Genomic DNA, 24,005 nt, shown 5'->3' with positions numbered 1-24,005 from the left:
TTTTTTTTTTTTTTAAGATTTTATTTATTTATTTGAGAGAGACACAGTGAGAGAGAGCATGAGTGAGGAGAAGTTCAGAGAGAGAAGCAGACTCCCTGTGGAGCTGGGAGCCTGATGCGGGACTTGATCCCGGGACTCCGGGATCATGACCTGAGTCGAAGGCAGTCGTCCAACCAACTGAGACACCCAGGTGTCCCTGGACATTAGAAGTTTAATGAAGGAGTATTCTGAATAAGTCAGTGCTCACAAATTTGATAATCTGGATGGGACACACCAATGCTGGGAAAACACAATCTGCCAAAACTCACACAAGAAGAAAGAGATCACCTGAATAGGCCACTTAAATCTATTAAAGAAATTAAATCAATTAAAAACTTTTCCAAAACAGAAAGCACCAGGCCTAAGTGGGCTCACTGGTAAATTCTACCAAACATGTAAGGAAGAAATTGTACCAATTCTCTAAATCTCTTTCAGAGGATAAAAGCAAAGGAAATACTTCCTAACTCATTCTATGTGGACCACATAATACCAAAACTAGACAGACATTACAAGAAAACTATAGACCAATATCTCCCATGAAGATAAATGCAAAAATCCTCCACAAATTATTAGTAAATTGAATCTACAATGTGTAAAAAGAATTATATACCACAACCAAGTAAGAGTTATCCTAGGTATGTAAGGCTTGTTTAACACACAAAAATCAACTAATGTAATCAATCATATCAACAGGCTAACCAAAGATCACATGATTATATCCATAGATTCATAAAATGAATTTGATAAAATCCAACACCCATTCACGAAACTCTCAGTAAAGTGGATGGAGTGGAATTTTTTCAACTTGATAAAGAAGATCTACAAAAAGCCTACAGCTAACCTCTTACTCAGTTGTAAGAAACTAGAAGCTTTCCCACTAAGGTCAGGAATATGTCAGGATGTCCTCTCTCATCACTCACTTTCCAACATAGTGCTAGAAGTCTGACAAAGTTTAATAAGATACAAAAATGAAAGAAAAGATATATTGATTCGGAAGAAAGAAAACTATCTTTGTTCATGGATTATGTAATTGTTTTTGTAAAAAATCCAAAAGAACTGGAAAAAAAAAACAAACCCAACCCCCCAAACCCCTCCTGGAACTAGTAAGTGGTTAGAGCAAAGTTGCAGGATCCAAGATTAAAATAAAAAAGTAAATTGCTTTCCTATATATCAGCAATGAACAAGTGAAAATTGAAATTATAAATAAGCTATTAACATTTGTAGACTCTCAAAATGAATTATTTAGATATACAACTAACAAAGTATGTACAAAATCTATATAAGGAAAACTACAGAAATCTGCTGAAAGAAATCAAGGGAGAACTAAATAGAGAAATAGTACATGTTCATGGATAGAAGGACTCAATATTGTCAAGGTATTAGTTCTATCAATCTCAGATTTAATGCAATCATAATAAAAATCCCAGCAAGTTATTTTGTGGGTATCAGCAAACTGATATCTAGAACTGATTCTAAAGTTTATATGGAGACACACAAGGCCCAGAATAACCAACACAAGATTGAAGGAGAAAAAGTTAAGAAACTGATGCTACCTGATTTCAAGACTTACTATAAAGCTACCATAATCAAGGCTGGTATTAGTAAGAATACACAACAGATTAACAGAAGAGAGTAGGGAGCTCAGAGATATAGCTACACAAATATATTCAGCTAATAATGGACAAAAAAGTGAAGACAATATGATGGAGTAAAGATAATCTCTTCAACAAATGCTGCTAAAATAACTGGACATCCACATGCTAAAAAGTCAATCTAGATACAGACCTTAAACCTTCTCCAAAAATTAACTTGAAATGTATTATAAACCTACATGTAAAACAAACAACCAAAAAAAAAAAAAAAAAAAAAGACAAACAAAAACAAACCAAAAACCAAACAAACAAAACCTATAAAACTCCTAGAAGATAACACAGTAGAAAATCTCAGTGACTTAGGGTTTGGTGGGTTCTCGATGACTTTTTATTTTTATTTTTTAAAGATTTTATTTATTTATTTGACAGTCAAAGATCACAAGTAGGCAGAGAGAGGAAGGGAAGCAGGCTCCCTGCCCAGCAGAGAGCCCGATGCGGGACTCGATCCCAGGACCCTGGGATCATGACCAGAGCGGAAGGCAGAGGCTTTAACCCACTGAGCCACCCAGGCGCCCCTCAATGACTTTTTAGATACAACAGCAAAGGCATGCTCCATGAAAGAAAGAAGTGACAAGTGGGCCTTCATTAAAATAAAAAAAATTCTATTAAGTGAAGGACATTGTCAAGAGAATGAAGGACATTGTCAAGAGAATGAAAAGACAAGCTTGAAGACTGGGAAGAAATATTTGCAAAAGACATATTTGATAAAGAACTGTTATCCAAATACAGAAAGAACTCTTAAAGACCAACAATAAGAAAAGAAACAACCTGGTTTAAACATGGGTCAAAGACCTTAAGAGACACCCTACCAAAGAAGATATACAGATGACAAACAAATGAAAAGATACTCCACATCCCAGGTCATCAGGAAACTGCCAATTAAAACAACAATGAGATACTCCTATACACCAGTTGCAATAGCCAAATGCAGAACACTGACAACATCAAATGCTGGTAAGGAGTAGAGCAACAGGAACTCTTTTATAGCTGGTGGGAAAGGAAAACAGTACATCCACTTTGGAAGACAGTTCAGCAGTTTCTTACAAAACTAAACCTACTCTTTAAAAAAAAAAAAGATTTTATTTATTCATTTGAGAGAGAGAATGAGGAGCAGGGAGGGGCAGAAGGAGAGGGAGAAAGAATCTGAAGCAGACGTTGCACTGAGCACAGGTCTAGACGCAGGGGGCTGGATCCCACAAACAGGAGATCATGACCTAAGCCCAAACCAGGAATCTGATGCTCAACCCACTGAGCCACCCAGGTGCCCCCTAAACATACTCTCATAATACAACCCAGTAATCACACTTGTTGGTATTTACCCAAAGGAGTGAGAACTTACGTCTGCACAAAACCTGCACACGGATGTTTACAGCAGCTTTATTCATAATTACCAAAACTTAGAGGCAACCAAGCCACCTACCTTCAATAGGTCATGGAATAAATAAACTGAGCTACTTCCAGACAATGAAATATTCAGCTCTAAAAAGAAATGAGCTATGAAGCTATGAAAGGGCAGAGAGGAAACTTAAATACATATTACAAGTGAAAGAAGCAATCTGAAAAGCCTACCTACAGTATGATTCCAAATATACAACATTCTGAAAATGGCAAAATATGAAGGAAGTCAAAAGATCAGTGTTCGCCAAGAGTTGCGGAGAGAAGTGATGAACAGAGCACAGAGAATCCTTACGGCAGTGGAAATATTCTATGTGGTACTACAATGGTAGATACATGTCATATGTTTGTCTAAACTCATACAATATACAATGTCAAGGCTGAACCCTAATGTAAACTACAGATGTGGGGTGATAGTGATGTAGGTTTATCATTCGTAACCAATATCCAGCTCTGGTGGGAGATGTTGATCATAGGGAAGGCACAGGGGGTACATGCAAAAATATCTTCACTGTTGCTCAGTTTTGTTGTGAACTCTAAACTGCTCAAAAATAGTCTTTAAAAACTGCCAACCTGAAAAGTCACTAAAGTAAAAAAATAAAAACCAAAATTTCTCACTTGAATCTCTGAGGTTGGGTTAAGTATCACCAATAGCATCTTACGGTGGCCAGCCAGGCAGCAAACAGAAAATCCTTGTCGTGAACCATAAAAAAGATTAGCCTCCCATGTCACACTCATTAGGATGATGGTTTTCCAAAAGAAGAGAACATGACATGTGTTGGAGAGGATGCAGAGGAATTGGAACCTTCGAATTGCTGGTGGGAATGTAAAATGGCGCAGCTGCTATGGAAATCAGTCTGGTGGTTCCTTACAAAATGAAACACAGAATTACTGTATGATGCAGCAATTCCATGTCTAGGTAAACACCCCAAAGACTGAAAGCAGGGACTCCGGCAGATACTTGGCACCGTTATTCATGACAGCATTATTTGCACCAGCCAAAAGATGGAAATAACCCAAATATTCATCAACATATGAACAGAAAAATAGAATGTGTTCTATGCTTACAATTAAATACTATTGAGCCTTAAAAAAGAGTGAAATTCTGATACACGCTACAACATGGATGGACCTTAATGATATGATCAGTGAAATCAACCCAACACCAAGGACCAATAGTATATGACTCTGCTTCCAGGAGATGTCTACAGTATTCAGTTTGATAGAGACAGAAAGTAGCACGGTGACAGCCAAAGGCTGGGGGAACAGAGGAATGGAGAGTTCTTGTTTCATACCTGCAGAATTTCTATTTGCAATGATGAGAAAGTTATGAAGATGAATGGTTGCCTACTACTGTGAATGAACTTGATGTCATTGAATTACACACTTAAAAATGGTGAAAATGAGGGGCGCCTGGGTGGCTCAGTTGGTTAGGCGTTCACCTCTTGATTTTGGCTCAGCTCATGATTTCAGGGTTGTGAGATCGAGCCCTACAATAGGCTCCATGTTAGGCATGGAGCCTGCTTGGGACTCTCTTTCCCTCACCCTCTGCCCACCGTGTCCCAGCTCCAGCCTGCTATTTCTCTTTAAAAAAAAAAAAAAAGTAGTTAAAAAAGTACATTTTATGTTATATACATTTTACCACATTAAAAAAAAAAAAGAGAGAGACCACCTTCCAATCTGCATAATGGGTATTAGTGACTTAAGAAGGAAATCTTGAGACAATACAGAAGCACTTATGTAAACTTGAACAATCAATGCCTTAGGGAGGACTTGGAGCTGTCCTGATTCAGATGTCTTTGTTCATGCTCCATAAGCAGGGTCAAGTATAGGCTGGCTCTATGTTACTAACTGCAAAGCCAGAGTAGGAGCCCAGTCCTAGGGGCACCTGGGTGGCTCAGTCAGTTAAGCATCTGCCTTCCCCTCAGGTCATGATCTCAAGGTCCTGGAATCTGCCCTGCATCAGTGGGAGGCTGCTTCTCCCTGTCCCTCCGCCTCTTCCCTCTCCCCTTACCGTGCTGCTCTCTCTCTCTCTCTCTTTCACTCACTCTGCTGTCTCTCCCTCTCAAAGAAATAAATAAAATCTTAAAAAAAAACAAAGAGCCCAACACCAAGAGCTTTTTATACTTTACTGGATTCATATTTAAAATACTATCTCAGGGGCACCTGGGTAGCTCAGTGGTTTAAGCCTCTGCCTTCGGCTGGGGTCATGATCTCAGGGTCCTGGGATTGAGCCCGGCATCAGGCTCTCCACTCAGCAGGGAGCCTGCTTCCTTCTCTCTCTCTATCTGCTCCTCTGACTACTTGTGATCTCTCCCTCTGTTAAATAAATAAAATCTTAAAAAAATAAAAATAAAATAAAATACTGTCTCATCTATGTTTTAATGGCATAGAAAATATGGAAATATGGAAATGTGAAAATATGGAAAAACCAAGGCCTTGACAATGCTGAGTGGAAAACAAATTCAGAAGAGTTAGTTTTTGAATATTAAGAACTTTGAGGAACTTATTTAGCCTATACTTTCCTTTTTATATTGGCAGAAGAGCAATTTATGGTTTAAAAAAAGCAGCTTGGTTAAACCTAAAAGATGTACTACAATAAGAATAAAATTAGAATGCTAATTGATGGGAAAGCATTGTATTATAGTTTAACTGACAACATTTTTCTTTTCTGTGGCATGTGAAATAATAACATGTCTTACAATCAAGAACATCATAAATTCCATGAAGTTCAGTAATTCTTGGTTTTGAAACAAGGTTTTTATCAACACAGATGGCTTAATTTACTGAAATGGATAATAGGTCTGTAAAGATTTGCCCTTCGTTAAAAATGCAGCATGAACTGGAAAATGATATTGTACCAACATAATTTGCCAAATAATTAATATTACCAAGTCTCTGCTGCGGAAATATTAAGTTTATCTGTTTCTAGGTCTTTTTTTTTTTTTTTTTTTTAAGATTTATTTATTTATTTGAGAGTGGAGATGGGGGAAGGGCAAAGGGAGAGGGAGAGAGAGAGAACCTTCAGGAGGCTCCCTGCTGAGGATGAACCTCAACACAGGGCTTGACCTCAGGACCCTGAGACCACAACCTGAGCAGAAACGAAGAGTCTGGCCCTTGACTGCCTGAGCCACCCAGTCATCCCTGTGTTTTTAAGTCTGAATCTGAAACCCTTCAGGTTTTTGTCTTCCGATGCTTTACAGAAATGATAAAGCAAAACAGAAGCTAAACTCAACTCATAAATTCCAAAGGGCCTCCTATCCAATAATGAATTGCAATTACAAGCCCTGCTGGCCTTACAAAGCTTTCTTGGGGTAAATAAAAGCTTTCCAGTTAGGGGTCTCTTTTGATTAACTGAACTTTTTTTTTTTTTTTTAAAGATTTTATTTATTTATTTATTTGACAGAGAGAGAGAGATCACAAATAGGCAGAGAGGCAGGCAGAGAGAGAGGAGGAAGCAGGCTCCCCGCTGAGCAGAGACCCCCCGACTCGGGGCTTGATTCCAGGACCCTGGGATCTTGACCTGAGCCCAAGGCAGAGGCTTTAACCCTGTGAGCCACCCAGGTGCCCCTGATGAACTGAACTTCTTAATTTTACTATCATTAATATGCCAATCTTTTCTTTCTGGTTAGCATTTTTTTGGTCCTATTTAATAGATCTTTGCCTACCCAAGACATACAGATCATCTCCTATGCTTTCTTCTAGAAGTGTCATTGTGTTTCCTTTCATACTGAGACCTACAATTCACTTGAAATTGATTTTTTTGTGTAAAATATGGCACAGATGATTAAGTTTCTTTTACTTCTTTAAGGATGTACAACTGATTTTGCACCATTTATTGGAAAGACCACCTTTCACCAATATTTGCAAAGCCCACTTTGTCACAATATACATTCATATACTTAGAAGACTGCATTTGACTTCTTTATTATGTTCCACTGGCCCACGTGTCTGTCTTTGCACCAATAATATACTTTATGTATTAATGTGGCTTTATAACAAGTTTTGTGTCCTTTAAAGTAATTATTATATATTACTGTAAACAGTGTTGTATAATAATTGTTTTTCTGTATATTTTCTATTAATTGCTGTGAAAGGTATGTTAAAATCTTTCATTATGATGTTAAATTTGCTTATTTTGTTCTGTTGTTGCTATAAATACATAGATTTTTGTTCTCAAAAACTCAAATTTTAGACTCCTGTTTTTTGGTGTAGAATACATTCTTCACGATCTATAAGGTTATTTCTGAGTTGTAAAATTTATTTCCATCCCATATTTGGTAATTCTTGAATTCCCCCATTTAATCTTTGCTGCCACAATCAGAAAGCAGGAGAACACTTTTTTCTTTCACTGGTAGAGAAAACTTAGCAGCAGATAGTAAGTGTTCCAGGTCTGTCAAAAAATAGACATACTTTATATATTTTTGAAATTACTGGTGCCTCTAAATTTAGAATTTTCATATCTTCTAATAAAGTGGCCCTTTCATATTTATAAAATGACCCTTGTTACCTCCATAAAGGCTTCTTGTTTTAAAATTTACTTGGTCTGATATTATGAAAGCTACACCAGCTTTCTTTTCAATAGCATTTACATGTACAAACATGCCATCCATACAATTATATTCAGTATTTCTGTATTCTTATATGTAAACGGTTTCTTTGGTAAACAATATAAAGTTGTTGCTTATAGTTAAATTCAGAGAGGATTACATTTGTTTCTTCTGGCAGACTGGGCTATGGGGCTCTAGCAATCCCAAATCAGGCTAATCCAATCAGAATTAAGAAGATTTAAAACTGGGTTTCAGTCTCTTTGGTGCTGGTCCCTTTCCAGTTTACCCTAACTCATAGAGTTTTTGTTTTTGTCGTTGTTTATTGCCTAGCCTTCAGCTGTATCAAGTGGTAGGTGGTCTGACACAGTCTAGTCTGCTACTGCTGGAAGGAGAATTAAGGGAATTTTTGTAGAAAAATATCGTACAATGCGTGATATAAATCACCATTCATCTCCCAGGAGAATCTTCAGCAAAATAGACATTTTCCCCTAATGCTTTAATGAGGAAGAATTCACAGACGTTTTAGGGTGAAAACATGGTTGCATCCTGCTTCATGGTCAGCATAAGAGAGGTTTCCAGTGGGGACAAGTTGGAAACCTTGTTTCCAATGGGTTTGGTTTGGAAACAGTTTCCAACAGGGACAAGTATATGGATTAGAAGTGTATTTAGAGTACACACACTAAACACACACACACACACACACACACACACACACATGCACGCACATGCGCGCAAGATGCTAAAGTGTCAGCATTAAACCAATGAGCAGCTGAAGTGCATTAAATAATAAAAATAAACATTCTAATCCTAAACCGAATTTAATATTGACCTTGAATTCACAAAAATCGTGAGCTCTGAAACACAACAGACCCATTTCCAGTAAGCAGAGCTCAACCCTTGGCTATAATAAACTCAAAAACACATTTTCCTCATTGCAAGGAGGAAAATCTATTCTGTGCTAAGATGTTTCACGAAGAGTTCCTTTGTTTGCTTTTGTTTTGTTTTGTGTTTGATAACATTTAGCTGAGTCAGGCTTCAAGACAGAAAACTATTCTGAGTCCTCCCGCAGGGAACAATTTCTTCTCATCCATGTATCTCCTCAAATCATGGTCCTTAACTGCCATCGTCATTGTGAGCTATGAACCACATATTTGAGACTAATTTTATCAACAATGTGCATTACAAAATAGAGTGCTTTCAAGACTATCATCTCATATTCCTGTTTATGGGGAGAATAAGGGATTACATGAACAACTGTGCATGAAAACATGTCTCACACATAAAAATGTCATCCTCTAATGTGGAGGAAACGGTTTCAAGGTTGAGAGCCCCTCCTTGACAGGGACCCCCTATCTACTGTCCAGCTCTGTGACTTCTGAAGGGCACAGTTCCCAACATCTCTTTTAAATGTTCATAAGAGACAACCATTTTCAGTATATTCATAAGCTATTGCTAAAAAAAATCCTTTGTTCCAATCTACCTGTCATAGCAGGATGGCTTTGGGAGTAAACATACTTCTTATACTCATTAGCAGTGGTGTGCTGGTAAACCAGCTCTCTGATATGAGGCGTTTGCAGATTTGCAGGGTGTGAATACTCTCTCCTTTGGCCAGCAATCAGCCACCACTGGGGTGCCACTCAGCGTGCAGCAGGAAAGAGATGAACATAATTGGCTCCTGCCAGCCATTTCAATCAACTCTAGCACACTGCTGTCTCATGGGGAAGGAAGGATTCTCAGAGAATCACACAAAGTGGTATTTTTGCCTCTGAAACAACTGTGCCACCACATTATTCGTAACTGACTCAGAAGACAACTTGATCCCTGCAGAAGACCATTCCACTCTTCAGCAAGCCTCCTTGGTGGTTCTGAAGTGGAAAGCCAGGTCAAAATCACCACAGAAGTGTGACCCATTGCTCATTTGTAAAGAGCAAGCTGAAGCCAGGTTTCTGGAAGTCTGGAGGGCTACATTAAGAGCCAAATTTTCTCATCCAGTCCAAAGTTAAACTCCATCACCAAGTGAAGACAAAGGAGTAGAAGCAGAAGGGAAAGAAAACAAGGACAGAGATCAGTGCTGGCCGCAGGACGACACCTGCAAGATTCAGTTGTATAGCCTCAAACTAGATAGTGTGTACGTGTGGGGAAGCGTGTTAGGATAGGCTCAGCGTATGTTTAGAATTCAGCAACTGTCATTACTATTTCTTTTATATCTGAAACAGGGTCCCACGGTTTTCTTCGATGTAATTTCAATGTCCTTCATAAAAAGAAATTTCATTGTAAGGAATTGAAGTGAATGATTAACTTAAAAATTGTCACTCCAGTGAACCTTTAAAATAAATATCTCATTATTTGATTTTTTTAGGTACTCAAAATTATATCATTGTGTTGGAAATCAATAAGCAAGAAAAAATTCATTAGATAAACATGAATATAAGTGCCCGGCAAGGATTACAGTGGTCAATATTTAATTATAAGCTTTCTTCTAAACCCTTAAGTGAAACACCTAATTAAGAAAATGCTAATGTGAAGGTATACCCTTTCCCCTAGCAAGGGCCTAGTATCTAATTGCTGCTTCTCCATTTTTACTCGTAAGACAATGCTTGCCAATTATCTGCCTTACTAGTATGAATAAAATATTTGATTTGCTATTAAATATATATGAAATAATTTATAAGAACAATATATATATAATAAAAGAGAAGACAGTTGATAAAACTAATGTTTCATTTTAAAGAAGTCATAGCTTTGAGATAAAAGTTATTTTTTTATCTGCACTTCAAAATGGGCAAAACTAAGCCTTAAATTTTGTCCCCTTACCAGTATTACTAGAAGTATTATTCTAAGAACGATAGTTTTAGATTGCTTATTAACATAATTCTTATTTTTCAGATTTATTTTTGGAAAGGGTAACATTTCTTAGAGTCCATTTGTTCCAGGGAAAATATTACCAAATACATAGAAATAGATTTTTATCGTCCTTACTGTCTTCAACAACTCATTAAAAAAACACTTGGTTATGACTGTCTGGATATAAATGTCACATTTTCCACCCACTAGCCATGGGCAAGTAAATAATTTCTGTTCCTTTCTGAGCCTCAATTTCTGTGTCCGTAAAGTGGAAATAAAATTCCTACCTTGTATGTTTGTTTTGGGGATTCATGATAACGCCTATAAAACATGCATGCAGCCCTTGGTACCTAGTAGACTTGGAAATACCAGCTGTTGTTTCCAATGCTAAAAATCTTGGCTTTGCAGAATAACACGTATTTGAGGAATGCTCACATAGATCAACAGGCTCATAAAAATGTTAAAACCAGTGGGTAAAGCAAAAGTCTGACTGAGGTAGACTTTTTCTAGAGAATATATCACCTGCTTCTTTAAAATATGTTTTATATATAAAATTAAAGTTCCCTAGGATTTATCTTTATGCATTAATTTAGCAATGAAATTACTGGATTTTAAGGGGAAGGGGCTTACTTTCTTCCATGGAGACATTTAATTCAACTAGATTTTAATGAATCTTGGATGTACATAAATGGCTTCTAAGACGTCACAGATGAATGGAAGAAATTTGAATTAAATGTTTCATTTGAAAAGAAGTCCTCATTTTAACCTTCTAGTTATCTAGTGACACTCTCTGAAATTTAATTATTAGCATTAAAAACCTAATGTAATTTGTGATCTTCCAAGTTGGGGTTTGTTTTCATCTTTATTACAATAAAGATGACATTACAATAAATTTGAGATGACAATGTTCCTAAGAAGAATATACTTGTCTATGTGCATCTGAAAAGAAAATTTTATTTAGTTCTTTATTTTACTTAATTTATTTAGTCTTAATAATCTGTTTATTAAATAGAATTAGGGAAATGTTCGGCTTGACTGTTTTTCTTGTCATTGCCAAAGACCATTTCACTTCTTTTCCAAGTTCACATTTGGATATTTACTCATTTCAAAAGCTTTATTTAATTTCTGTGCTTTATGAAACATGCGGTCTTTGTTGACTATTTCTACCTCTCAAGAATAAAACGTCATTTAAAAAGTTTTTTTCGATACATACTTAATGAATAATATTTATTCATTTATTTAGTGGATAGTACAAAGTATTTTGAGTCATGTCATATTTAATATGTATATGTAAAATACCTAGTAGTCCTAGGACCAAAGAACATTCAGATAGTTTTTTGTAATAAAGCAAAATGTTTTGCCTACAGATTGTAAAATTATAGTCAAGAAGTGTGTGGTTCAGCTGTTGTTGAATTAAACAAATATCCATACTACTCTGGTGAATGGAAAAGTGTTCTCCTGTGAAGTATTTTTAAATTTATTTCAATTGATTTTTTCCCCTAGTGTTTTCATGTTCCTTTGTCCCCTCTCATACTGCATAATCCAAAACTTTTTTGCTTATTGCTTCAGAAAACAAATGCAGCAGGGTTCCCCCTCTTTGATTTTTATGTGTGTGTGTGTGTGCTTATTAAAGCCTGAACTTACAAGATTGGTATGGACTTCTTTTTTTTTTTTTTTTTAAAGATTTTATTTATTTATTTGACAGACAGAGATCACAAGTAGGCAGACAGGCAGGCAGAGAGAGAGGAGAAAGCAGGCTCCCCTCCAAGGAGAGAGCCGGATGTGGGTCTCGATCCCAGGACCCTGGGATCATGACCTGAGCCAAAGGCAGAGGCTTAACCCACTGAGCCACCCAGGTGCCCCTGGTATGGACTTTTAACCTAATAAAAGATTTAGGGAACAACATACTTCGGGGAGGTTCTTCCTAACACTCCGAAGAGAAACAGATTCTGTGAGTCAGATCTGGGAAGATTCTGTGAGTCAGATCTTCTGTCTCAGAGAAGGGAACCTTAGGGAGCTTAGGAAATGAGGATGTGGACTTGAGTGGCCAACACAAAGCAAAATAAGCCATCAGAAACACTGTGCCCTAGAGAAGGCACAAAGCCAGGAGGTAGATTTGAAATCTAGCCAGCCCTTGATTTGGTGCTTGATTTGCACCACAGTGCAGTAATGGGCCCAGTGGAGGAAGGAACGTCTTTTCTCATTTCCATGAGCTGTTGGGTCCTTGAATCAGGCATTCAGCACCAGGAGTTCCTAGAGGTGTTCTCGAGGATCTAGATAGGGTAAGGGATCAGAGGGGACCTGTGCCCTGATCCTTCAGAAGAGCTGGTGTGAGGATCCTGGAGAAAAGAAAGACTATGTGGTGTGGACTGTCATCTTCCTGGAAGTCCTATAATGGAGAATGCTGGTTGACCCCTGGGGCTCTCATGAGTACCACAGAAATAAGGGAGAGAGCTCTAACTTGAAGAGGCTTGGTGGATATGTGCATGGGACCTGGGTTATACAGAAGGATAAAATGAGACTGTGGACATTTCAGTGGGTTCAGCAAGAATAGAGGTCATCAACAAACAAGTAGGCTTCTTCCCTGCCGCTGAATATCCTGGTCCCATATTAGCACACCCCCCACCACCCCCAGCTCAAGCCTAAGACAAAGATGAAGGAAACCCCACACAACTGAGTTTTAGTTTCTACCACTTTGGAAGAACCTCAAATGGAAATTAAATGTGAGTCTCAAATGGAAATTCAATTTATAATACGGGAAAATAGCCTCAGGGGGCATAAGATCAGTGTCCTCACGTGACACGCTTCCTCTCTATGGGATTCAGAAAAGATTAATACGTTATGATCATCTCTTTCATCCCAAGCAAAGGACTGTTCCCAAAGAGGACAGATGGGCAACAAGAGAAGAAAGCATATTGTGTTTGCAAATTTCCTGTCAAAAGTTGCTTTTTTTTTTGGAAAGTATCTGTGTTTGCAAGTTATGCTTTATGAGACAAATTGCCATCAAGGGCTGTAAATGAGTTATGAGAGTCATGATGGACATAGCCTTTGGATTAAAACTTCAAAAAACAAAAAAAACAAGAGCATGAGAAAACCTTCTTACTGAGCAGTCCACTCTTGCCTACAGGTTGTACCCTGGGGACCCAGCTCCCAAATGTATTGTTAACAGAGTATGTCTGCAGGTCTAGATCATTTGAGCAACAGAAAGAATCTCATCTTTAACCAGAAGGCACTCTGAATGTTGCTTAGCCCTGTATTTTAGGAGAATCACTTGGCTGATCTCTTCTCTCTGGGTGTCCTGAAATATTTTGCCCCTTGTGGTCTAAAGGTATCTAAGTCAAGTCTGCCTCAGTGCTTCTCAAACTATTGTGCAGTGTCAGACTATTTAAAAAATATTTTTCCAATTCTTTGTGGATAAATATTGTCAAAGCATAATAAAAATCAATTAGCTAGAAAATGAATGGGGAAAAAAAAAGATGCACCAAATAGAAATGTTTCGTTATCAGCCAATAGCCATAAAGTTACTCTGTCAATTGCTATAGAAGTTTCTAAATACTTACTCTTATTCCCTGTATTTATCTTTTTTTTTTTAAGATTTTTTATTTATTTGACAGAGATCACAGGTAGGCAGAGAGAGAGAGGAAGGGAAGCAGGCTCCCCGCTGAGCAGAGAGCCCGATGCGGGGCTCGATCCCAGGACCCTGGAACCATGACCTGGCCGAAGGCAGAGGCTTTAACCCACTGAGCCACCCAGGCGCCCCGACCTTGTACTTATCTTGTCATGGATTGGGAACAGGTGACCGACGGGACACATATTTGAGAAATGCTAGTCTAGCACAGAGAAGAAACACCTCTAATTTTAGAAGACTTTTACATGTTAACAGCTATGTTTTGAAAAATCATATGTTAATCTTTACTGAAGATCATAGCAATAAACTGTATTTTATACAAAGAATGCTGATGGTGGGTGATAAATAAATAGATACTAAATGATAATTATGAGCCAAAGGTATAATTAGCTGCTTATTGAGTGCTTATGTCCCCAACACCAATGGGAGATGTTTGCATATATTATCACTTTTAATGCTTACAGTATCTCTTTAACTCAGTATTATTATTAACGCCCATTTTAGGGATGAAAAGGCAAGGCTTAAAGACAAGGAAGGTGAATACTTAACTACTATTCTATTCTTGGTATTCTCAGAAAAATTATCAAGTGGGATTTGATCGAAGTCAATCAGACTTCAAACCCATGCTCTAAAAACTATCCTAATAGAAATTAACTAGTATGATTTCAGAACTATCAAGATTTTATATCCACATTATGGGATTGGTTTTATGTACTTGGCACCTATCAAGTGTTATACATCTTAGCTAGTATATTAGAAAAAAATATGAAAAGGTGTTCTTTAAATACATAGCAGAACATATAGTTATAGGTTCAAATATGATTTTTGAGATTTTAAAATATAGCAAAGCAAAGAAGATAATTTAAAGTATAAAAAACGACTGCAGAAGACAGTAAAAATAAAATTGTTTTCTTGGGTTGAAGCAAATGCTAGACAATTAAGCAAATATATGCACAACTAACTCAAGCTATTAGTATTTTTAATAAAGGTAATGGTCATAAGAGTGTAATAGAAAATAATAGTCATATGATAATAGTCTACGGAGCTCACTGTTCATCCCTGTGGAAATGCACAGTCCCAGCAGAAAACATTACTAACTTTGGGGAAACTCTAAGACAACGAAACAGAAAGACCCAAGACAGCAATTATTCTTAAGGAAGGACATTTAAATCGCCTCTAGGTTTTTAGGCAATTACCCATGAAAGTTAATAAAATTTTTTTTTATTTTACATTTATTGTTTTATTTTTAAATTTTATATTTATTGTTTTATTTATTGCATACGTTGTCTTCAGTGGCACAGGACAAAGAGTTTATAGTCCAAATAAGACTTAATATGTGAACATGAATCATAGGGCTGGCCAGTAGGAATGGCCAAGAGCCGTACAGAAGGTGAGTCAGAAACAATTCATGATGTTACAATTATTCTGCAGGGTCTATAAAAATTAAAAATTAAAAGTCTGATCCCAGGGTGGCAAAAACATTCCTTCTAGGTACGATACCACAATCAGTGGTCGTACTAATGAAGGTAACCTTTATCTTCTGTCAGTTGTGATGAAAGATTCAAGTACTCTAATTTGTTCTCCCAAGTAATGGAACTAAAAGATGCCATTGATAAGAGTCAGATGATAACTGTCAATGAATTCTTTTTTTCTGTCCACCTTTCCTTCACCTGGAATGCATCCTTTCAGGAAACATGCTCTCAACTTTCATTTCTGTGCTAGGAAGCAGAGGGTAATCATGGCTCACATTTTTAAAGCCTTTCTCCATGCATTAGTCACTTAAGATACTATTGAAATTAATGTGGGGAACATCCCTATGAGGCAAGTACTATTCTCAGCTATATTACCAAGGAGGAGATCCTACAGTTTGGAGCACAGAGTACCGGGTCCAGAATTACACAGCTGGCAAATGGTTTGAGATTGGAATCCCAGTCTTCCGACTCCTGGGTGCCTGGGCGTCACTCCCACCGGGGCTGCTTCAAGAATGGATGAACGAAGAGAAAAGCCCTTGCATCTGTGTTATCGCCAGCCAAGTTAACAAGCTCTGCTGGCAATTACTGCAATACTTCCCACACTAACATGACTCTGACAATGGCACTCAACAACTTGAAAGTAAAAACAAAAACAAGGGCGCCTGGGTGGCTCAGTGGGTTAAGCCGCTGCCTTCGGCTCAGGTCATGATCTCAGGGTCCTGAGATTGAGGCCCGCATCGGGCTCTCTGCTCAGCAGGGAGCCTGCTTCCCTCTCTCTCTCTCTCTGCCTGCCTCTCTGTCTACTTGTGATCTCTCTCTGTCAAATAAATAAATAAAATCTTTAAAAAAACAAAAAAACCAATGATAATGATATGTCAGCAGCAATAACTTATGAAAGATAGAAATCCTTTCTGACGATGGGAAGTTCACAATCTACCAATATTCATATATTCAATATTCATATACAGCTGTTATCTGTATAGCTGCCCCCCTATATATATATTGCTACTGTTAGCAATTCTTACATGTCCAGAACAAACAGAGTAAGACCTTTCACAAGGTGGTTACTGCGTAGTTCAGAAGCGGAAAAAGGCAGTGTGGTGTGTGGGTGAGACTGAATGAGTGTGAGTGAGGTACAAGGTGTAAAGCAAAGGCAGAAGGGCCTAGGGAAGTGAGGGTGAAGACAAAAAGTGTGGGATCACGTATCTGGGAGTGCGAGAGGGCGAGGAGAGGAAGGAAACTCGGTATCCTCTACCTCTGCTTCAGATGTGGCAGCCAGTGTGCCCCATGGAATGCCAAGGGCAAGCCTTTCTTCTGGCATTCATTTATTGAATCCATGGTTCAGAGATCAAAATTCATGCTGCTAGACAGCAGTGTAGTAAAAAAAAAAAAAAAAAAAGAAAAGAAAGAAAAAAGACCCAGAATTGAAAGTTTGCATACCTTCCCACTCCAATTAATTTCACTATTTTTAGTTTTAATAGAACAGTACAGAATCAGAATGTACCACACATGGGTTTTCTTCAAAGAAATAGAAACTGTGAATGAGGAGTTTGCTTTATAAGTGAGTGTCATGGTCTTGCCATTGGGTTCGTGTTTCCCAAAGGTTTATTTCCAGTTGTTTCCAAGTCTCCATACTCTCTCTACCTACTGCCTTTTTTTTTTTTTTTCCTACTCCTGCATTAACCACCTCCACTGACTCACGTCCCTGGGGTTTAGAAAACCAAATACTCTATTTTAATATCTCTAATTAACTCTGTTTTAATCAAGCAGGCTAGTAATTCCTGGCAGCTATCTATAAAATAGCAGGTGAAGTTGTGTTAGTACAACGTAAATCCATTATTGAATGATGAATGTTTATTCAATGTTATCGTCAACCTAGAAATCCAGGAGGGGAAAAAATATCCTTTAAGGAGCAAAAGGTCTGTATGTAATAAAGGAAAAAGCAGCTTAAAACTTTCCTCCTCTCTCCTTGTCCCTTGGTAAACTTTATAAATGAAAAAGGAATGAGGCGTGAAGGGAGGGGGATATGAGGATTTGTGTTTCTACAAAAGAAAAATGGTGCACTCCGAGGGCTGTCCAATGTCCCAGGAGAGTGTGAACACACCTAACCAGAAAGATTATGCACATATCTATGCATATTATTTCTCATAGCAGTTATCTAAAATTCAATGCCTGTACTTTCAGTAAAAGTGGATACATTTACTCATGCAGAAGTCACTTCTGTATATAAGGCCAAATAGTGTCATTCAAAATGTGCCTATTAAAAATTTTTGGACAATAGAAACAGACTAAGATGCTTGAAAATTGAAACCAGCATCAGTTCTCTCCCAGGCCACGGTGAATGTCTGGGTGTCTGTTTGTATAAAGCACTAAGCCTAGAGTTTAAAGTCAGGGTGTTGAACTGTTTGCTCATAAAACATTAACTGCGCAAAGGTTCAGGGCCAGTAGCCAATAACAAAGGCCTAATTTCTCAGGATAGGTATTCTAACCACTTATCCAAATGCAATTGATTTTCCTTCGAGAAAAATCAGTTGATTAATGTATTTCTCACTATGTTGTTTTAAATAAAAAGAAACAACCTAATGTCATTTGTTTACCTTTGCTGAGAGGTGAATGTCAAGCAGTATTGTGAAAATGCATTTATTTAAATTGTGAAAGGGTTAGAATCCATTTTAATGCAAAAGTTATCCAGAACCTTTGGGGGATGGGGCTGGCAGAGGGGAGGAAGTGGTAGGGAAGAGCTACGGGGCCAGCAGGATGGTCCTTCCTTAGATTATAATGTAGAAATTTCCATCTGTTAATGGGCCCCTCTGGTCCGCTTTGGACCATTTCATTATTCTTTTGCAGGATTCGGAAGGCTGAACATTTCTCTACCCACCTAAGGTTAGCTGTATGTTCTGCTCATTAAAAAAAATAAAATCGGGGTGCCTGGGTGGCTCGGGGAGTTAAAGCCTCTGCTTTCGGCTCAGGTCATGATCCCAGGGTCCTGGGATCGAGGCCGCATCGGGCTCTCGGTTCAGCAGGGAGCCTGCTTCCCACACCCCAACCCTCGCCCCTCTGCCTGCCTCTCTGCCTTATTGTGATCTCTGTCAAATAAATAAATAAAATCTTAAAAAAAAATAAAATTCACCTTAATTCTAAACTGCATGTTTTTAGATGAATGTTTTCATCACTGCTGTCGATGGTGAGAGGGTCGTGTGTGTGTGTGTGTGTGTGTGTGTGTGTGTGTGTGTGTTGAGGACAGGGTTCCCCAGTCCCCAGTGAAATGTTCCCGTGAAGTCAGTCAGCGTTTCTGTAGTACCTCAGCGCACTATGACAATAACTCAGAAGCTCTAGGGTGTACGATCACCAGCGTCCTGATGATGAAGCCAGCCTCCTGCTCCCTCATCACTGAGCCTTACAAACCCCACGTGTGTCAGACGGTGGTGTACATATGTAAGTTAATGAGATGTCACACAAAGAAAACCCATCCCATTGGGGATAAGGGTTGTGGCCGATCTTTGGAAAGCAGGGAAGCACCGTGTGTCTCACCGCGTCTCAAAATCGTAGCTGCCAACGAGTGTGCTCGGTGCAGCTGCACATCGAGCATATTCTGCGCGAGAGAAAGGGACCGGAGGAGGCTTCCTCTCCAAGTCCCTAAGGAACGCAGGGTCTCACACGATCTGAACGAACGCTTCAGTTAGAAGAGAAGCCAAATTCCGTCCTTTCCTTCAAGCCCTGCTTGGCCTCCCTCTCCGCCGAGAAGCAGCAAAGTTGAGCAAAAGCACGTCGCCGCGTGTTTCCGAAAGGCGCAGGGAGGCGAGCGATAAGGACTCGGGGGAAGTGCAAGGGGGGGGGGGGGGCCCCGCGCCGCAGGGGGGGGGACAGCCAATAGCGCGGTTCTCTCCGCGGCGCGGGGCGGGGGGGCTGTGCCGGGGAGCGGAGGCGTCCCAACCCCGACCGACAGGGACCCGGCTGCTACTCACGCTTCTCCGCCGCCCTCCGAGTCGCTGTCCGAGGCCCACTCCTCGCCGATGTCCGGCAGGGTGAAGAACAGAGTCTTGGGGCCGGGCCCGGGCGGCATCCAGGCGCCGGGCTCTCGCTCGCCGGGGCCAGGCTGGCGGGCGTTCCGTGGGCTCGCGGCGGCACTGCGGCTGCCCGCGGCGCCCGGGATGGACGGCAGCGCCGCGCAGACCCCGCCCGCGCCCGCCGACGGCCGCGCCGAGGCCACGGCGTGCGCTGGGGGACCCGCCGCGCCGCAGCCGCTGCTGCCGGGGGCCGGGGGCAGGGGCTGCGCTCTGGAGGCGCCCGGGCTGCTGGGCAGCGAGAGGGTCGTCCCTGCCGCCTCCGCCGCGCGGCTCGCGCCCGAGACCCTGGGGTGAGAGGCGGCGAGCGCGGGCTGGAGCGAGGCGGGCGGCCCCCTGGAGGCGGAGGGGGAGTCGGGCGCCCGCGCGGGGAAGGGGAAGGGGGTCAGGGTCGCGGCCATGCTAGGCGAGGCGCCCGCGCTGGAGCCCGCCCGCCGTGCGCTGGCCGCGGCTCCCGAGGGGCTGGAGGCGGCGGCCGGCGAGGGGACCGCGGGGGGCGCCGTCGGGGTCTTGAAGATTTTGGCAAACAGAGACCCCAGGTCCAACACAGCGACCTTCATGTCCCAGCCTTGGAGATGCTGTCCCCGCTGCTTCCTGGACCTCCAGACCACAGGAAGCCGGGCTGCCGGGCTCCATCCACCGTCGCCCGCAGGGGTCGGACCCGGGCTGTCCCGGGCTGGGGCGCGCGGCCTGCGGTCCGCGTCCCACGCCGAGCCTAGGGGGCCTCTGGCGCTCTCTCCAGGCCGAGGAGCCTCTCCCGGCGCTCAGCCCCGCTCGGCTTTCGACTGACCTTCCCCGACAGCCTGGTCCGCCCGCGGAGTGCTGAGACTGCGGGCGGCGGCCACCCTCTGTGGGGAGCAGCCCCTTCTCTGCCTAGTGCGTCGAGACCCCCCGAGGGCCAAAGGTCTGGGAGCCTATGGAGGCGACGTGCCGCAGCCGCCCAGCGCCCCCGCAGGCTGGAGGTTGATCTGGGCCTCCGCCCGCCAGAGATACCCCAACGGGCCCCCGGGACCGCGCAGGCGGTTGCTAAGCTAAACAAAAACCCTGCTTAGCTCATTGCTAATTGGGCCCCAGACTGCAGCCTGGGGCTGCGTCCACAAGGCTCACACTCGCTCCCGTCCTTGATTCGTGCCTTAAAGGAACACAGCAATTTCTCCATCACCCTGAGGAAGATAAACCTGGCTCCAAAAGATCTTGTCGAAAGTTTTGGCAAGACCAAATGCGCTAGAGTCAGGAGGATGGCCAGATCTCTGATAGGAGGGAAGGTCCGTGCAAACGTGTTTTCAGGTGAGTGGGCTTGAAACAGCAGTGCCCACTCCTGCCGCCTCAGGGCCAAGTTCAAAGTGTGTCACTGAAGATGGCCTGGGGAATAACAGCACAGTGCCTCACCCATGAACTCGGGAAGAAGATCGGGGCTCTAATAGTAAAACCCATATACAATGCATGTGTTCTAAACACCTATTGGAGTGAACCAAGAGATTTTATAACTAAAATGTCTGAGAACTCGAACTGTAATCAGACTGACCGGATACAAACTCAAAGGCAGATATGAAAGTTAAGAGTTCTTTAATAAGTGGACTAAATTGCATTTTGCTAAATCTGAAGAAATGTGTGCAAGGTGAAGTTATGAGTGTAAATATATCTGCAAGGGGATGGTGTCAGTTTTGAACAAGATTTTTTAAAAAAAAGATATTGACAGGGTTTGTCCATTAATTAATGTTTAATAGAGAGTTTCTGTTTTGAACTCAGGAGGTTTATTTTCTGATTTGAGGTGAGGAAAGGAGATGAATAAGGCTGGTAGTGAATAAATTAACTGATAGTCACTACTATATACATTAGTTTTTTTGCAAGTTATCAAACTGGATTCTGCGCCATGGGACATTTCTATAATAATGTCAAGCTTTTCATTGGCTTGAAGACAGCCAGCCTATCATGAGCCCTTTTCTGTGCCCAACTACCATGATCAAACAGGCATGGGGCACTTTTCTACTTCACAATTGTGTTAAGCATGAGGATGTAAGAAAGGAGACGTTCTCTTCACACAATGTGGAATAATCAGCTTAATATCACAGGCTAAGTGTCAAGTGAGTGCCCCAGAAAGCAAGACAGGCACCGCAGTCAGCATTAGCTTGAGGCAGGAAGAGCACATGTGTGCTTAAGAGAAGTAAGAGACAAGACAGAGAAGGGTCAGATTATAAAAGGCCTTGCATGTTGGGAAAGGGGAGAGCATATAAAGCACTGTAGTGCTTTATTGCAGCATATAAATAAAGCACCAGCACGCCGTGAAGAATCAAAATGAGGGAAAGGGGGGAAAAGTAACTAGAAACTAGAGGTCTAGGTCTCAGGGTCAAATCAGACAAGCGGCACTAACTCTGTCCTCATGCAAGGAAACAGCAGCATGGTTTGGGATCATCAACCTTCTCCTGTTCTCATTGTTTCTCTTTTGTAGCAACTCGCCAGGTGGCCTCAGCGGAGTATCAGGAGCATTAGAACATTGAACTGTTTCTGTTTTCATACAGTACTCATTCAAGATTTAAACTGTTTCCTAAAGGTTTTCTGTTTATTCCATAAGGATCTTGATTCTGGTTCATAGAACAATTAAATCCTCGAGATAAGTAGAGGTCATTTCTAGAATATGCACTTTCAGTGTCTAAGCTGCTAATCATCTGATTGAGTCTGAACATAGGCACTGTAACTTGAAGGACAGACAGCAAAGGAGATCCACTACTGAGTGAATCCTGGTTCAAGTCACCCAGTTCCTGGGAAGCAGTACGTGTTTGCTGCCGCATGTCAGAGTTCCTGATTTTTCAGACTCGAAAATCTGATCAGTCCAAGACCTTCAGAGCTGACCGGCCTCTTAGGATGGAGTTCCACTAACCTGACTCAAAAAATACTGGTGTATAAGCCCAAGTTCAAATGTGGTAACTAATAATTACACAACCACAGAGCTGTCTTCTGCCCTTTTCCTATGAGAAGAATTCCTGTTAAGACTAAATTCATTGGGAGATTGTTAAGTGAGCAGAGAATCAAATCAAGGGGAGTAAGTCATATATATATATATATATATATATATATATATGTGTGTGAATGACATATATATGTCATATATATGTTTTATAACAAAGGGACAGTAACCATATAGCCAACACCCTCTTCCCTCTTAGAAGAGCTACCTTACTTTAGATATTTCTGTGCTTACATTGCTAGCCACTTCCTTTCTATGCACAGGTTTTTCTTGAAGTATATAGATACTGTTAATAAGACTACAGAAAAGGGGCGCCTGGGTGGCTCAGTGGGTTAAAGCTTCTGCCTTCGGCTCAGGTCATGATCCAAGGGTCCTGGGATTGAGCCCCACATTGGGCTCTCTTCTCAGCAGGGAGCCTGCCTCTCTGCCTACTTGTGATCTCTGTCTGTCAAATAAATAAATAAAATCTTAAAAAAAAGGAGAAGACTACAGAAAACCTCCTATTCTTCCAGAACCTGCCTTGAAAGTATTCTACCTCTAAGTTGTGTCTACAGATATTCTATCTGTCTTGACTGAATCATATCCCCCCAAAAGATATGCTGAAGTCCTAACTCTCAGTCAGAAACTCCCTAACTCTCTGTGTGAAAGTGGCCTTATTTGGAAATGGGGTCTTTACAGATGTAATCAAATTAAGACAGGGTCATTAGGATGGGTCCCAATTCAATATGGCTGCCATGCACTTAAGAAGAGAGAAACCTGAAACACAGAGGGTGAACACCAGGTATTGACAGAGGCAGAGTCTGGAGTGAGGCATCTGCGAGCCAAGGACTGTCAGGGTTGACAGCCATCACCAGAAGCTAGAAAGAGGCAAGGAAGTTTCTTCCCTGTAGGTCTCAGAAAGGGCATGGCTCTATCAGCACCTAATACTGACTTACAGTTCCCAGAACAATGACAGAATTGATTTCTGCTGTTTCAAGCCACCCAGTCCTGTGGCACTTCATTATGGCAGCCCGAGGAAACAAATGCACTATTTGGGTATATACTTATTGGGGTACTTCATGATCATAGTGTCTGGGTGGTATGTTTACAAAGATCTTCAACGGGGTATTTGCTCTATAAAGCTGGTTACAAATGAAAATCTTCATTGTCTCAAATCTACACAGAGAATGGGGGGAATCACAGAAAGGATGGGCGTAGGGGGAGTGGGAGAGCAGTATCATTGTCCGTGAAAGCAGTGGATAAAACATTCTGGCCACCCCGCCTCATGAGGAAGGCAGAGCAAATAAAGGATTAATCCTTTTGTCTGAAAGTCCTTTCAAAATGGCCTGTAATTGCAAACATGGTAAACAATTCTTAGCAAGATGCTAGGTCTTTAACTCCCATTGTACATCCGTCA

General features: G+C 41.0%; 1 protein-coding gene across 1 annotated transcript in view; it reads right to left on the bottom strand.

Moving 5' to 3' along the window:
- Positions 1–20,769, bottom strand: part of FAM149A (family with sequence similarity 149 member A) — a 68,551-nt gene extending 47,782 nt beyond the window's left edge. Inside the window, exon 1 of the mRNA XM_059384131.1 lies at positions 19,546–20,769. Coding sequence (XP_059240114.1) covers positions 19,546–20,204 — 659 coding nt within the window. The 5' untranslated portion in view covers positions 20,205–20,769. The remainder of the gene's footprint in view (positions 1–19,545) is intronic.
- Between the last annotated feature and the right edge of the window lie 3,236 nt (positions 20,770–24,005).

Source organism: Mustela nigripes, chromosome 18, assembly GCF_022355385.1.
Source record: "Mustela nigripes isolate SB6536 chromosome 18, MUSNIG.SB6536, whole genome shotgun sequence".
In the NCBI taxonomy this organism is placed as follows: domain Eukaryota; kingdom Metazoa; phylum Chordata; class Mammalia; order Carnivora; family Mustelidae; genus Mustela; species Mustela nigripes.
This window is presented reverse-complemented; position numbering and strand designations above follow the sequence as displayed.